The sequence below is a fragment of the Natrix helvetica genome (assembly GCF_964273705.1).
Source record: "Natrix helvetica genome assembly, chromosome: 5".
Lineage (NCBI taxonomy): Eukaryota > Metazoa > Chordata > Lepidosauria > Squamata > Natricidae > Natrix > Natrix helvetica.
In genome coordinates this window covers 75,431,653-75,448,774 of record NC_138551.1, presented here as the reverse complement: position 1 = coordinate 75,448,774, position 17,122 = coordinate 75,431,653, and the positions used below count along the sequence as shown (strand labels likewise).

The 17,122-nt window shown below is 41.1% G+C and overlaps 2 protein-coding genes across 4 annotated transcripts in view; one reads left to right on the top strand and one right to left on the bottom strand.

Moving 5' to 3' along the window:
- Window positions 1–17,122, bottom strand: part of BLNK (B cell linker) — a 128,700-nt gene that overhangs the window by 109,813 nt on the left and 1,765 nt on the right. The window contains exon 2 of the mRNA XM_081954003.1: window positions 12,829–12,891. Within this exon, the coding sequence (XP_081810129.1) occupies window positions 12,829–12,891 (63 nt within the window). The remainder of the gene's footprint in view (window positions 1–12,828; window positions 12,892–17,122) is intronic.
- The window catches only part of DNTT (DNA nucleotidylexotransferase), a 297,641-nt gene continuing 281,062 nt past the window's right edge, over window positions 544–17,122 (top strand). For 2 of the 3 annotated variants that reach the window (XM_081954005.1, XM_081954004.1), the window contains exon 1: window positions 546–674. The gene's annotated coding sequence lies outside the window, so the exon portion shown is untranslated. Of the gene's footprint in view, window positions 675–17,122 lie in introns of all 3 variants that reach the window. The other variant, XM_081954006.1, reaches the window with a different exon arrangement.

Sequence of the window (17,122 nt, the reverse complement as noted above, 5' to 3'; positions counted from 1 at the left end):
CCATCCATCTATCTATCTATCTATCTACCTACCTATCTAAAATGTTTACTTCTGTTCGTAGCATACTTTTTAAATTTACCCCCAAAGTTCTATTCGCCTTAGAATTACGTGATATAAAGTTAAATTTTGATAGCTCAACCAGGCTAGCAGGTAAAAGCAGAAACATTTGCATATTGTCTTTGGTTTCCTTTGAGTGCCTTCATGATGAGCTTTTAAAATATGGAACAGCTGATGAATACTTCAGTAGCCTCCTCCAGTTCATTCAGAATTCCAGCTAGCTTTTATTCCTCTATAGGGAATGCTGACAATGGACAGATTGCTAGAGTTTAGAAGTTCCTAGTGCCAGCCCATGAGAGCTGCTGTGCCTTTAAGGACTTCCTGTGGATAAAAAAAAAAGTTTTGTGGAATCTTTAGAAATGATTCCCAAATTATTCCCTTAAAGGAATACTTGTCCCCTTTTGGAGGCTGTAGATAACAATCTCAACCATTTCAATGCTCTCCCTTTTAAGTTCATGACAATTGAAGGTTGATGCTAATTGGGAATGAGAGTTTGTGCAGATTTCTCACATATTTCTGGCTCCTGTGTAAATGTGCGTCTGCTTGTTTGGCTTCAATCTTATTCACAGCAGATGGTGTAATTTAAGAGATGACAGAACGCATTCATTTTGATGGAGGTAAATCTCAAATGTTCTGTGGTTAGTATTTCTCTGTGAGGCATATTGAATAACTTTCCTTTCCCCTTATGGCTGGGAAGAATTTTTAATGGCGTTTGGATGGATCAAACATGTTTTGTGTGGCTCTAAGAATGTGATAAACTGTCAATTAAATATATAGATCTTCAAGACATTTGCGTATCATGGTATGCGTGGGCAGGGGAACTAACGTTTGGAATGAATGCGGTAACAACAGACTTTAATTGACTTCTCTCTCCTGGTCTGGGCCAAGTCAACTCACATACTCATTTGCTTTCTTTTGTGCTTGCAAAAACAAAACCTTTCTTACCCTTGTTTGCTAATGTCTTAGTACCTAACAGAATGACTTTGTTCCGTTAGAGCAGTGTTTCTCAAACTTGGCGACTTTAAGTCCTGTGGACTTCAACTCCCAGAATTCCCCAGCCAGCTATGCTGGCTGGGGGATTCTGGGAGTTGAAGTCCACAGGACTTAAAGTCGCCAAGTTTGAGAAACACTGCATTAGAGTGATGAACAAAAATGGGTACAACCATACGTTATTGAGTAAAACCATCATTGATAGAACTCACACATTCAAAGCCACGCAATACAATTTTCAAAGCAGAATGGCTGGGTTTGAGCAGTATAATGTGCAAGTCAGAATTGTGAATGCGCAGTTTACAATAAAAATATATACAATGGCTTAGCCCTGTGATGGGAAACCTATGGCACGCGTCCTACAGGTGGCAAGCAGAGCCCTCTCTGCAGGCATGCAAGCCAATCGCCCTGCGCGGCTCCACCGCACATGGGTGCGTGCCTCCTGGCGGTCAGCTGATTTTCAAATCTGCAGGAGATGCGTGTGCGCATATGTGTGTGGGGCATTGGGGGGGGGGCGCCCTCCCTCCTGCTCCATTTTTGGCACCAGGAGGTTTCAGGGAGGGCCTTCGGAGCCCAGGGAAGCCCATTTTTGCCCTCCTGGAGGCTCGAGGAAAGCCTCCAGAGCTTGGGGAGGGCAAAAGCTACCCACCTGCGGGTGGGTGGAGTGCATTGCATTGTGAGTGTGGCAGGTATGGCATTGTGAGTGTGGCACAATTTTGACAAAATGCGCAGGTAGGTGGAGCGCATTGCATTGTGAGTGTGGCAGGTATGGCATTGTGAGTGTGGCACAATTTCGACACAAATGCGCAGGTGGGTGGAGCGCATTGCATTGTGAGTGTGGCAGGTATGGCATTGTGAGTGTGGCACAACTTCGACACAAGAGGACAAAAAGGTTCGCCATCACTGGCTTAACCCAATGGTGAATCCAATCATTATCCTTGCTTTTTGCAGGTAGGTGATTTTACCATGTATTCCTATACCAGAAAGAAATCCCCTGGCATTCGGTGGGACCTACCGTAACTGCAGCTGTAGTATTTTTAACTTTTGTTGCATTGAGTCAGTCTTGACTTCTGTGACTACCCAAACTAGTCCTTGCAATTTTCTTGGCAAGATTTCAGAAGTGGTTATTCTGACCTCTTTCTAGAACTGATGGTGAGGAACTTGTCCAAGTCTCCCAGCTGGCTATATATATCTAACAAAACTTTTGGGAACTTTTCTTGGGGAGGTTAATACATGAATAAAATTCTCTGAATTCCCTCTTCCCCCAAACCCAAAGAAAAGAAAAAGATGAAACAGGACTGTGCAAACAACAACAACAACAACAACACAACACTCTAGTACAGAGCTCAATGCATACATCAGTATCCACATGATAGTTTTCTGTTTTCCAGCTGCTTTAGTTGTAGCTGGAGCCTCTATCTAGATCACGGGTGTCAAACTTGTGGGCCTGCAGGCTGGATGCGTCATGCACTGGCCACCCCCATGCCCAGTCTAGTGAAGGGAGAAAAAAAAAGTCACAATATGTCACGTGACGACCACGAGTTTGACACCCCTGATCTGGCTAAAGAGATGCTCCCATGAACTGACTTTTGCATACTATGAATCAAATGCTTCCACGGGTTTTATGGATGTACTTCCTTGTTTCAGTGGCCAATATTTGATTAAACTATGCTTGATCCCACTGAAATCAATGCTTGAGAGATTTATTTTGGAATATGTGAGAAAAAAAGTTTATGTAAGCAGTAAAAAAAAATCTCTCCAGCCTCTGTTAAAAATCTTTGATTAAGTTTGACTCACTGTTGTTCAGTTGCTTCTGATTTTTCCTGACTCAATGGAATTTTATTTTGCCAGACCTGTCTGCCAATAACTCTTTCTCTTTTTTGTCTAAGATACTGCTGATGTTTAAATCACTGATAGTATCTAGCCAGTTTGCCTTCTGTCAGCCTCTTTTCTAGTTGCCTTCAAGTTTTCTAAGCATCAACGTCTTCTTCAATGGCTCTGACCTTTACATTTTATGCCCGTAATATTTAAGCTTCAATTTCTCTATTAGCACTTTCAGTGTGAGCAGTCAGTTACTTTCTGATCCAAAAATATTCTCAACAATATTTTTCAGCATTAAAGTCCAAAGGGACCCACTTTTCTCCAGTTCTTTACAGCCATATATTACAGCTGGGAAAACCATGATCTTGGCCATGTACATTATTTTGTGGAGATCTGTCAGAGTCTTTCTATTGGATGATGGCTTAATAGTGGGTAATTGCTATATAATAAAGAAAATGAGGATAGCATGACTTAGTGTATTCCTCTGAGCCGCATAAAAGCCTGTTCTATCTCCCAAGAAATTCATAGCTATAAACTTTCAGAATAAAAGAACGGGACATCAAAGGCTGCGGCTCTTTTAATCCATATTTAATGTTAAATGGGAGTTGCTTATATTTTTTGTGTTTATTCTGAAGCTCACATCTCATCCTATGATAAACCAGAACTTGGTTCTGAAATGTTTAATTTCAGTTGAAGTGTCAGGAATATTTTAGCAATAGGAATGCAAATAACCGTATAGTTTTGGTCCCCTGCACAAACAGGGTGGGTTTAAATTAGGGGTGTCAAACTCGTGGCGTCACATTACATGATGTATCATGACTCCCCCCCTTTGCTAAAATGGCGTGGCCAGAACATGATGCATTGGGCCCAGCGGCCGTGAATTTGATACCCCTGGTCTAAGTCATATGACAACAGCAAGCAGGAAACCCCCGACCTCTTGGGCTGTTGTAATGCCCTTAAGGTCATCTATGCCACCCCAATAGATGCCCTACTTTTAGTGGTGGCATAACAGGTATAAGGAGAAACTGCGTCTGTATGTGGAAGCATGTTTAGAACTTTTTCTAGTGGAGAACCTGATTGTGCTTCAGGCAGCAACATTCAGTGGGTTTACTGGTTTAGGGTTGTGGCAAAAATCCATTTAATTTTATTTTTTACTGCCAGAAATCAAGGGATTTTCTGTCTTTGGGTAACATGCATCTTGGCTTGAGTGGCAAAATAGCTATGAGCATTAAAAAAACCCAATAATGTTTAGACTTATATACTGCTTCCTATTGCTTTTACAGCCCTCTCTAAGCGGTTTACAGAGTCAGCATATTGCCCCCAACAAACTGGGTCCTCATTTTACCGACCGTGGAAGGATGGAAGGCTGAATCAAATGTGGGGAAAATGCTATCATCCAATACAGGAGTAGGTTCCGGCTGCCGCTACTGCCGGTTTGCTCAGGGATCCGTGGCACATGCGCAATGCAACAAAAATGAAGGCAAAAACAAGATGGTGCCACTGATGGTGCCACTGAGAGACCCATTTTGGGGGTGTGGCAAGTCTGGGTCACTGCCGGTTCCAGTGACCCTGGCCGCCAAGTTACTACTGGTTCGGCGGAACTGGTTTGAACCGGTACGAACCCACCTCTGATCCACTATCTACAAATGTGATTTGGGGTGATTGTGATTGACCAGGAAGAAGATCTTGGACTTATTTATTTATTTAATTTACATGCTGCCTATCATATTCGGAAAAGCAAATCTGAGATAGGCCAAGCTTTGCTAATGGGATAGAGGGTATTAAGAAAACGTGGAACCTCTTCTGTGCATTGAACCTGGGAAACAATGGATCTCATATATAGGGGCCCTATGGAGAACTTACTTGGATGCAGCAGTTTGAATCAAATGGTGCTAAATGTTTTACAGCTTCACTAGTTTTCCTGTGGTGGCAGATGACATCCATTGTTAACATTTCATGCCCATATTGGAAAGATACCGAGAGGGAAGTTGAAAAGTATGGTGGGCTCTAATGCCTACTGACATGAGTAGGCAATGAACATAAACAAAATTCATTAAACTCTGGGTACTTGTCAGAACTCTTTTGGGAAGGTAAAACTGGCACCGCTTTGAGCTTCAATTGCTTCATCAACTCTCAGCTTCTCTAACTTGGCAAGCTACTGGCGTGCATGTAGCTCTCTCTTGTGCTAACGGAACATTACATTTCTGTGCTGGTCCTGTTACTGCAAATGGGCCTTTCAACTCTTAGCATTCCAAATATGGGCTCAAGACAGCACTCTGGAGCTAAATGTTAGTCTTAAATTCTTCATGATTGGGAAAGGATGATGTCTTTCGACAAAGATTGCACGTCTGCCTGGATAACACTAACTGGTGTTGGCCTATTTTAAGTAGAGGTGGTAGAAACCTGTTCTGTAAAGGTTAGAAATGTCTTTGTGCCAACACCTTTCTCTATCTTTTCCTATCCTTGCTGCACCATATCTCAATGGGCAGGGCTGATTCTGCAATCAAATAAAACAGAGCAGTAGATGAGCCATATCAGACCTAAGCAAGTTGAATATGCCTCTCCCCATATTCCTTCTGTATTAACATTTATATTGCCCTGTTGTCTACCGTAGTTTTTGGACTATAAGACGCACTGGTGTATAAGACGCACCAAGATTTCGAAGAGGTTAGTAAGAAAAAAAGTTTTTGTCTTCCCCAGCCCCCAGCAGTACTCTGCAGGCTTCAGCACGGCTTGGGGAAGGCAAAAAAGCCCCCGTTTTTGCGAAAACCAGGAGGAAAATGGGCCATTTTTTGCAAAAACAGGGGAGGTTTTGCCTTCCCCCAGCACTGCTGAAGCCTGCAGAGTGCTTCTGTGAGCTGGGGGAAGGCAAAAACACCTCAGTTTTTGCAAGAAAAACGGCACATTTTTCACCTGTTTTTTGCAAAAATGGGATGCCGGGGCAGGGCTTTGGGAGGCAAAAATGGCTGTATCTGGTGTATGATGCACCAACATTTCCACGTTCTTTTAGGGGGAAAAAGATGCATCTTATACTCCAAAAAATATGGTAATCGATTATCTTAATACTCTACCAGCAAGCCACAACTTTGAGGCAATCATGTCCTTTCCCCAAAAGGCCAAGCTTTGCTTTGGTGACCTATCTAGTATGAGAATGAAGGGAAAGGTACCTTCCCAAGATGAGGGAAGAGATCAAACCTGTCAGCCAGCTATTGTCAAAATCCTCATGGTGCCTTAAAATCATAAAAACAAAGTTCTCACAGAACCTAACTAGACAGGTTTATTGCAGAAGCTTGGAAATTGAATGTATGTTTCTTGGTCCTCCTTTGCCAATGACTACATGTAGGGCAGGGCCTACCTATCACCCTCGATCCCTTTTCTAGTTGCATCTTGGTTTAATAAGGGAGATACAAATTATTTCTTTGATACCACAAAAATATGTATATGCTGCAATATTTTGGCAATGTCCACTATCTTTTCCAGGTTCAGAGACTGGCACCACAATTATATCAACAATTGATACCCCAGAAAAAGTAGTATTCCAAAGCAGCAAATGTTCATTAATTCAACTCATTGGTCGCCTTTGTATACAAAGAGTCACTTTTCCAAGTCCACGTCAAGCAAGTGTTCAGAACTAGGCAACTGTTTTGATATAGGCTTCCTGAGACAGTAAAAAATCACATGCTTAGTCCCCCCAAACCCTCTTTTTATTTTAACGGCTGTGAATTATGCTCATTCACAGCCCTTAATAAGTCCCAAATCGTTTGTAAAGAGTCCAACAGAAGTCTGCCACAGTCTTTCAGGATAAGGCTGGTAACCTTTATCTCCTTTGAAAAGCTGCCAAAGACGTAATTGCCAATTAGCTTTTCAAGGCCAAACTGAGCACAGAGTCAAAACGGAGCTTCAGAATTTAAACCAACCAGAACAAACAAAGTTGCTTCCTGCAAAGGCTCACATCCCTTTGCTCTTCCTTTATGTCTTATGAGAGGGGCCAATCATCTCCAAGCCTTACACCCAAGTTGCCTCTTTTGTCTTAACTGTTCTTGCCTTCTGGCAGCTCTGCAGGCTCCCCTGTTCCTCTACCTCGCTGATGTAAGACTCTGGAGGCTCCGGAGGCAGCACATAACTCCCAGATAGCCCTGGCCCCTCTCTGCCTCTGATGCAGAGCCCTCGTCCAAGCCTTCCCCAGAGTCCAGGATTGGCCCATGTTCCTCCCCAACCTCCTCACTGTCCGACTCTGCTGCCAGCTCCATAGGCTGCCGCCGGTCCATAGCAGCAACCTTGGTAAGGTTGATGGCTTTTGGTTTGAGCTTTTCCTAGGTTCTCTTACTTATTTTGTTATTTTTAATTGGAATAATGGTGAATGACTAGCAAGCTAAAACAAAGAAGCAGCAACCAAATAAAACAGACCCATATCAGAAATACCTAAGCAAATTGAATATGCCTCTCCTCATTTTCCTTCTGTATTAAAATGTATATTGCCAAGCCCTCTGGTTATTTAGAGCAATATGCATAGTTTGTGTGTATACCTACTGTATATCAATATATTTCCATCTCCTCCTTCAAATGTGTATCTATATAAAAGCTCCGTCAAATGTTGGAAAGATAACTGGCATCCATCCATCCCTTACAACTTGTAAACTATATTTTGTTGAAAAATTTATAGATATCTGTCAATAGTTTGGGTTTAGGTAATCTATCTGGTGACTCCTTAGGTATCTTGCATTTCAGTTCCCTTTAACTTCAGAAAATGATAGAGGATTGTCGGAGTTCAAAACGCCTGGCTATCTGATTGGTTATCCTGGTATATTGGTTGACATATTACTCAACCAATATCTTTTCTTGAGGGGTCCTTGATGCTCTCTGAGTTCAGGATGGGATAATTTGTTGTGGCCAACTCAGCATAGCCAGCTCACCACCGCCAAGTCATGTCTGCCAAGTTGTCGCAGGACAACTCAACACAGCCAATTTGCTGCAGGGAAAACCTGTTTTGGGCAGCTGGAGGGAGAGCTGGGTGGGCAAGGGCAGATAAACAAGTGAGCTGGCAGTGCTGAGTTGTCCTAGACCAGGGGTGTCAAACTCAATGCCCATAGGCTGGATCTGGCCTGCGGAGTGCTTAGATCTGACCTCTCGGGCCAGCCTGGAAACAGCAAAAGACCAGCCTGTGGTGCTTCTGCTGGTGAAATGGAGCTCCAGCCCCATTTTCGGCCGTGATGGCCTCTTGCAGCCCTCTGCCAGCGAAAACAGTTCAGTTTTTGGTGGCAGAGGGCTAGCAAAACAAACTAAAGACAAAACAAAAGGAGAAATGTTTCCCCTTTTGCATTTGAGCATGCAGAAAGGGACAGGCAAGGAGAAAGGGAAAGAGGAAAGACAAAGAAAACGAAGAAAAGATGGGAAGAGTGCAAGGAAGGAAAAATAAGGAAAGAGGGGAAGGAAGAAGAAAGGAGAATAAAGAGGGAAGGAAAAAGAAGAAAAGGGAGGAAGGAAGGAAGATTATAACGAGAGTGAGGGAGGGTCTTAGGGAAGTCCTGCCTTAGCACTTGGCCACCACAGGTGCTGCCGAAATGAGACCCATGTCACGCCCGACATGGCCATCCCCTCCTTGCCATGCCCCAGCCCACCTGGCCCTTCGAGGTCAAACACAACCCTGATGCAGCCCTCAATGAAATCGACTCTGACACCCCTGTTCTAGATCCCTCTGAGCTTGGCTGTTTTTTTGCAGACGTTTCATATAGGTAACATCATCACTGCTTTTCTTCCTTGCCCTGATTATTACAGTTTAGTAATAGCTTTAGTCACAGAGGATGCATGCATATCAATGACTCACCCTCTTTGTCTACCAATTGGTAATAAATAAGCCTTCTATTTTTATCCTTTTGCGCTGTATACTTTCGTGTCTTTAACTAGCGATTGCCGAGGAGCACAAATATCTTCAGCTATGAAAGAAAGTTCATCCCAGCTTTATAATATATCTTTTTGTGCTCTGTTCTTTCAAAAGCTTGCTGAAGCACTTGTTACTGACTTTGCTTGTTAGTTTCCTCTATGACTTTCTTAGGGGGGGAAAAAGAGGGGGGGGAGGATTTGTAAGAGATGACATTTTTTTGCCTGAATGCTTTATAAAAAAAATTCCATAATGGATAATAATGCTTCAAATAATCTGGAAATCTTTCAGATAAAAGAATAAGGCTTAGATGAATGCTAGCCATTCACCAATCATCTATAAGCTTGTACTGAAACAACTTAGAATCATACAAACTTTCTTTTTTCTTCAGCAGCAACTGCCCTGTTTAGACTTCATTAATGAGGCCACAGTTGACACCACTAACATCCAGCAAGCATTAACAGCTTAGCTTCCTTCTAGGGTAGAAGTATTATTGATGCTGAATACTTTTTTATTTTATTTAGAAGGCGCACTGAAGGAACAGCTTGACAACTCATATATATCTATTATACCCTTACTGGCAGCAAGGCAATAATTAAACACAGGGCTTCTTTATGTTTTGTATTTCCTCCTTTTTATGGCAGAAGATAGTGGGGTGGGAATCCCTTACCCATTGATTCATCGAATGTTTTAACCCCATTTGCCAATATAAGTCAGAAGACAGAAAAAAAGTCACTTCGATTTTTTCCTCCTCTTTGTAAACTTAGTTCTAGAAGCTCCTAAGAATAATTCAGAATTCAGCTCTTTTCTTTCTTTCTTTCTTTCTTTCTTTCTTTCTTTCTTTCTTTCTTTCTTTCTTTCTTTCTTTCTTTCCTCCCTCCCTCCCTTTTTCCTTTTTCTTTCTTTCTCTCTCCTTCCTTCCCTCCTTCCCTCCCTCCCTCCCCTTTATTTAAACAGAACAAAGGAAAGGAAAAATCAATAAAAATAAGAAAATAGAACAAAGCTGCAACACAAATAATAGCTTCTCATAAATTTATGTATGTTTCTAAAGTTTTTGACAACTGTTTCAATGAAGAATGTCATGGATAATTTATGACCACACATTCTTGATTTCCATTAGAATAATCTGTACTTTGTGTTGTACACCTGAGAACAGATAGTGTCCTGCCAGCTATACATTTCTCCTGATACCCTTTTTCTTTCTTTTCTCTCTTTCCAAAAACCCTTTACTGTAATATTTTACACCTCACTGATCATAATTGGTCTGCATTGCTTTCATGGGTGCCTTCATTTTTTTTCTTGTTCTGAGAGGAGTTTTTCTTTTCTTTTTTATTACTATCACCTCAACAACTGACCAGAGTTGTATAAGGGTTTCCCCTCATCTCTTCAACCAATGTTGCTACTAATTTAAGCAATGGCTAATTTGGAAGCAGTAGCCGGAAAGGAAGTGGTGTAGCAGCCACAGTGGCTTCTCTATCATTCACAGACTTAGTAGTTGTGTGTTTATGACTTCAGAATTCATGTCTTAACTACCTGCACATTCCTGAGCAGAATGACCTCTTCAAGGTTCACAGAGAAGCTGTTAAAAATGAAAACAGTCTCTGCTTTAAGAAGCTAAGAGATAAATATACTACTTAAAGTGAAAGGAGTCCAGTTTTTGAGATTTCTACAACCTTATTCCATTCCTTTTCAATAAATCTTGTTAAAGAAAACTCTGAAAACTCTTTGTTTGAAGTTGGTCACCATGAACTTGAGACCTTCTTTCCTTCTTTAAGAATGAATCCTCTGATATAGAGTGATTATGTTGTTGTTGTTTTACTGTAAAAACATGGGTCAGGAGGGAATCCAGGAACCCCCATTTTCTGCAGACCCCAAACGCATCTAGCTTTATTGCCTTCACTATTTCCTGGTTTTATTTCAGTCCCACACTTGACGAGTAAGTTCATTACAGAATTTTGAAAACAACTCTTTTTTGGCATCTTGATTCTTGTTGCCTTTGGGAATCATTTTAGATTCATATAAGAGCATTCTCTAGTTTTTTCCCCCCTATTCAAAAAGAGAATAAGCTTGACAGCCTGTCAAATTAGCTCCAGGCTGCAAATAAGAAAGATCGGGTCGTGCAAAACTCTCTCGGAACTGATTTTAAGAGAGGCTTTAATAAATGGGGGTGGAAAATAAGACTCATCTTAAAACTACTAGAAGGAAGATAAAAAACAAATAATCTAAATGAGCCTTCTCCAATTAGGATCAGCATTATGGATGCGCAGATTGATGTAAATCAGATCCATTTTATGTTCCACTTCAAATGACAGATTTCTGCTTCAGAAGATAGAATGTTTAATTAAAAAAAACACCCTCCGCTACAGATAAATTTGCTTGTCTGTTAGGGATACAGGCAGGGGTGAAATCCAGCAGGTTCTGACAGGTTCTGGACAACCAGTAGCGGAAATTTTGAACAGTTTGGAGAACTGGCAAATGCCACTTCTGGCTGGCCCCAAAATGGGGTTTAAGAAGTGCAGATTCAGTTAACAAATGTGACGAGAAAAGTCGTAAAATGGGGCAAAACTCACTTAACAAATTTCTCACTTAACAACATATATTTTGGGCTCAAGTGTGGTCGTAAATTTAGGACTATCTATAATCATCAGATATCTAATCTCTAGCTGTTCAATTTAAGATCAACATAGGATCAATTAATCTAGCCATATAAAAATTAATATGAGTATGGATAACTATATGAAAGTTGACTCTTATCTCCACAAATGTGCAGTTATAGTCAAAGACTTCAGAAATCTGTAGCTTCCAGATGTTGGCTGGTGACTCCCATGATAACTCCCAGCTGTTCTTGCACCTGGACATGCTGTTGAAAGTTGTATCAGCAATTTCTAGATGACACCTTCCTAGCTTAAGCTTAAAAAAGTTATTTGATAACTTTGGTTTATATTGCTCTCATGAAATGGGGGACAACAGATTCAAACTCAACCCCTCCAAGACTGAGTGGCTGTGGGTACCGGCACCTCGGTTCAGCCAGCTGACTCCATCGCTGGCCATAGGGGGCGAACAGCTGTCCCCCGTGGAGCGGGCGCGCAATTTGGGCGTCCTCCTCGATGCCCGGCTGTCAATGGAGGACCATGTGGCAGCCGTGGCAAGGGGGGCATTCCACCAGGTTCGCCTGGTGCGCCAATTGCGCCCCCTACTGGACCGGAGTGCCCTGCGCACGGTCACTCATGCGCTGGTGACGTCTCGCCTGGACTACTGCAATGCCCTCTACATGGGGCTTCCCTTGGGACGCATCCGGAGACTGCAGCTAGTTCAGAACGCAGCCGCGCGGGTTATTATGGGAAGTACTCGTTACTCCCACGTAACACCTCTCCTGCGCGAGCTGCACTGGCTACCTGTGGCCTTTCGGGTGCGTTTCAAGGTATTGATTACCATCTTTAAAGCGCTCCATGGCATAGGACCTAGTTATCTGCAGGATCGCATCCTACCACACACGTCCCTGCGACCTATCCGCTCACACAGGGAGGGGCTCCTCCTGGTGCCGTCTGCTAGGCAATGCCAGCGGGCGACACCTAGGAGTAGATCCTTCTCTGTGATGGGCCCAACCCTCTGGAATGACCTCCCCCCGGACATTCGAACTACCACCGACCTCCGTTCCTTCCGGCAAAAGTTAAAGACTCACCTATTTCAATCAGCTGGCCTGGCACTTTCTTAGTTTTACCTCCCGGGGATTTATTCATTTTAATTGGGTTTGGGGTTTTAATAGTGATGTTTTTAGGATTAGAATATATTTATTTCTTAGTACAGCCTATCTCCCCCTTCAAATGTATTTTAAATGTATTTTATTATTATGACTGGTTTTATTTGTATTGACTGTACACCGCCCCGAGTCCCTTTTTGGGAGAGGGGCGGTCTAAAAATCTAAGAAATAAATAAATAAATAAATAAAATGTTTTGGCTGTGTCATATTGTCTTATTAGATGCAAAGTGCAGAAACATTGCCCATTTTATACATATTTGTACAACTATTCTACATATGCATGATCTACATTTTAAAAATGGAAACATTTAAAATAACTTACCAAAAACCGAACTCCATCTATATTTAATTTTTCCACTATTCTGGCACAGTCATGCATCCCAGACTGGAAAAAAAGGAAGAAGAGAAGGTTATATACATTCTGTAATTTATATTTTTTCAATGAAGCACTTGGGACAACAATATTGCCTTCCATGAACATACACAGAGTGGAGGTTGGAGGAACCAATAGTTCCAGTGATGAAAAATGTGTCATGAAGTTATCCTGTTGATACTGATGTAAATACTAAGATGGGGCATTTGCATTGACAATCTGTTCATAGCTTGAACTTTTAGAAGTCTCTGTATAATAATTCTGTGTATCTTCTATCTACTTATGTGGTTGCTAGGAGTAAAAATAACTTGATGGCACAGAATGAATGAATGAATGAATGAATGAATGAATGAATGAATGAATGAATGAACTAATGAATCTACCTACCTACCTACCTACCTACCTACCTACCTACCTACCTACCTACCTTCTAGACTCAATCTTTTGGATTTGTTGAGGTAGCACATTTACCAACTATTTGCTTAACCATGGCTTGTGGACTAAATCCAAGTGGACTGGATTCACATATAAGACACCACATATACTACATCTGAGCTTTGAGATTGCAACGGGAACCAGAATGTCCACAAACACTTCCTTTGGGGTCTGCCAGTCTCTATAACTCATCTAATTTAAACAAAATACATCTTTTTTAAAGGCCAGGAAGCAAGGATGGGTAGCATAATGCAAAGTGGCAGGTGTATCATCTTTTGTACTGAAAGATATAGCCCCTGTTATTCTTAGTACATATAAAGGCTCCTTGGCTGCAGTAAAGTGTTTTCTTTTTGAAGTGCCCCATCCTTGTCTAAGAAAATAGTAAGGTGGAAGTATTGATAGTATTTTGGAGTGAAAGAGGCAGAGAGGAAGGAAGGTAGCAACCTTAATAGTTTACCTTCTGGTCAATGGACTTGTTATGGTAGCCTTTTTTCAACATGCCCATGAGATGTTCACCACATCCATGAAGTGGCTATTGGCCAAAAAATTTGGAGATCACTGCCTTAAGGAGGAGCCTAAGTCCTTGTCTCATTCACATTTCTGGGCAGGTCATCCAACCTACAACAATCTCCTATTCACATGGGTACAGAAGCTGGATTTCAAATTCTTCTATGACAGTGTTTTTCAAACCTGGGTAAATTACCGAAAATTGAGTAAAAGTGGTTTTTCTTTGGGTAACAACTCAAAAATGCATTGCCCAACCACAACAGGGGCATTTGTCTTGACTTAAACTGTTTTAGCTGGGCAAAAAGGACTTTCTGATGAGCAGTTTTGGTTAATGAAGGGAAAAAAATTGTCCTATGGACATCCTGCTGCACCTAAAGATGCTATGGCTTGCATTGCACGTCTAAAGAGATTAGAGGAGGTACACCTGCACAGAGAATAGAAATTTAGCACAAGGTTCTTCGTGTGATGGCAGGGCAGTTGAGGGTTTATTTCAAAGATTTATAACCTATTAGTGTTTTTTCTACATAACTCTCTGGTGCGTGGACATCTCCCCTGCAAACAGCCCCCCTCCTGCTTTGCATGTCTAGTTCTTAAAGAGGAAGTTAGTACTCATGGAAAATTCAGTAGTGCAAACATTCAGCAAATTGGACTAAAGGCAATCATAAAATAAATGCACCAGGACTGTAAAGGTTATTTTTTTTAATGAAGAAAATGCAATGGATTATAGAGAGAAAATAAGCATCTTCTACACATAGACACACTCTGAAGATTACTTACACATCTGTAAACGTGCAGCTGTATTTCAGATTACTTCTACACACATTGTCAGGATAGCAAATGATGCTGAATGGGGAGTAGAAATGGTCCTGAGCAGCTAGCAAGACAATCTATTGGCTTTTTATTTTCTTTCTCTCTTTCACCTATTTAATTTATTCTCTATTTCATATTACAACACTTAGTTAATTGATTTTAATTGTATTTATTGAATGAGTCAGGATGTCGCCTTTTTAGAACAAGCACGTTCGGATGATTGCGACATTTTTAGAAGAAGAGAACTTAACACGATTGTGGTCAATTTATTAATACTGCACACTTCTGATGTAATTAGTTCAGATCAACCTACTACAGAGTGCTATAGAGTATAAAGATAAATATTAATGAGTATAACATTACACTACAGAACAAACAGAAGAGAACATTTATTAATATGTCTAGAAGAAGGATTGGCCTGTTGGGACCCTATCTCTGTTGGGATAGGAAAGGTTCGCTAAATTGCCTTGATCCCTTCCTGCAATATATCTTTAATTCTCACCCCAATATATATGCTTGTTGTGAGGATGCCCATGGAACTTGTTCAGTTCAGGTCTTAAAGAAACCCAGCACTGTTAGATATTAGCATATATCCTGGCAAGTCTCCCCTCTGGTCCGCTGCTACAGCGGGAAACAGGTATCGTTCTGATTGGTCGAGGGGCGTACCCGATCCCTATAAAAGGGGAACCCTCCGACCACAGAGTAAGCTGGATCACTACTACTACTAATAAAGAGCTGTTAAGTCACTTCGTGTCCGCAGTCTGTCTCTCGTTGCCCAGATCTAACAAGCACCAAATCCATTTAAGATTTGACAGTTCTTATCGGAGATGGTATTCAGCCAGTTCTGACCAGTTCTGGAGAACTGTAGTGGAAATTTTGAGTAGTTTGGAGAACGGGCAAATAGGCTGGCCCCGCCCCCTTGCCTCCCAGCCTCCCAGCTAATCTTCTTTTGTTGCCCTGAACAGGAGAATGGAACTGGAAAGCAGGTTAGTGGGGTAGGGAGGGAATGGGGAAATTGTAGTATCCTTCCCTTGCCACCAAGGCACGCCCACAGAACTAGTAGTAAAAAATTTTGAATCCCACCACTGGTCTTATCTCCTTCCTGCCATCTTCTTAATCTTGATCTATCAACATTATAAGTATTTATGGAAATCTAGGGTGTGACTGCCCTTAAAAAAATGGGGATGTCTGATTGCCACACTTCAAAAAGGAAATTGCAAAACTGATAAGAATACAGGATAGGAGCCATTTTTTTTCCTAAATAGAAAAACACAAGGTAAAGGAGATGTAATCGAGTCATATAAACTTGGTAAGGGAAAAATAGATCAGGACTTTTCACATTCCAACATAATCCAGAATTTTTCAAGGAAGATAACTAATGGAAGATTCTGCATAGTCAGTCAGTCAGTCAGTCAGCCAGTCAATCAATCAATCAATCAATCAATCAATCAATCAATCAATCAATCAATCAATCATTGTTCATTTAGATCAGGGTGGAGAGCTATGGCCACCCCACCCATGGACTTCAACTCCTGTGAACTTCAACACATCTGGACTTCAACTCACAGAATTCCTAAGCCAACATGGCTGGCTCAGGAATGCTGGGAGTTGAAGTCCACAAATCATAAGGGGTTCCATACCTCTGATTTAGATTATAATCTATGGAATTCAGTGCCACAAATTTAAGAGTGGTCATAAGGAATTTACGGAGGATACAGCTATCAATTTTTACTTTCAGTGAAAGCTATTATTATCTCCAGTATCAAAGGGAGTCTGCATCTTAATGCTAGTTGCTAGGCAATGAACTGGATTTCATTTATATCCTGCTTAATGGTTTCCCCTTTAGCTTCTGGTTTTCAGTGCTGGGACAGAATTAGATGGATGTTATGTAAGAGAGTGCACAGTTTTTCAATTTCAAGATTTTGAAACTTCTGAGACAATTATTTTGAAGCTGAAGTTATTGTTTTGACCTTAGACTATTTTGAACTCAAAATATTTTGAATTCCTGGTGTTTTACATATCTTAGACTGTCGTTTGATCCAATTTGATCTGCTCAAACCTCATTTAAATCTACTAAGAATTAGTAGTACTGCTGTGAAGCTGTTGTTCTAAATACGTTTTTGCAAAGACAGTTCTATTATTTTCCACACGAAGAGCATATTAAAACAGCAATACAGAGAAATATCTGCTGTACAGCACATGTGAAAATATAACAATATTCCATGGACATGTACTATTGGATATTACACTAAAATATTAATTATGCTAGTCTTTGACTAACAAGCTTAATATCTACTGGAAAGTATTTTAGAAGACTACTAAATAAGATGATGATGTGTGCACGAGGGTGCCTTTAATTCCAGTTTGGAACAGATAAGTAGATCATACGCTGTATATAGTCTTAGTCATATTTAATAGCTTCGAAATAAAGAAAGCTTAATTTTATTTAGTCATGACTGAATTGGTCCCATTGATTTTAATGGCTTTTCTG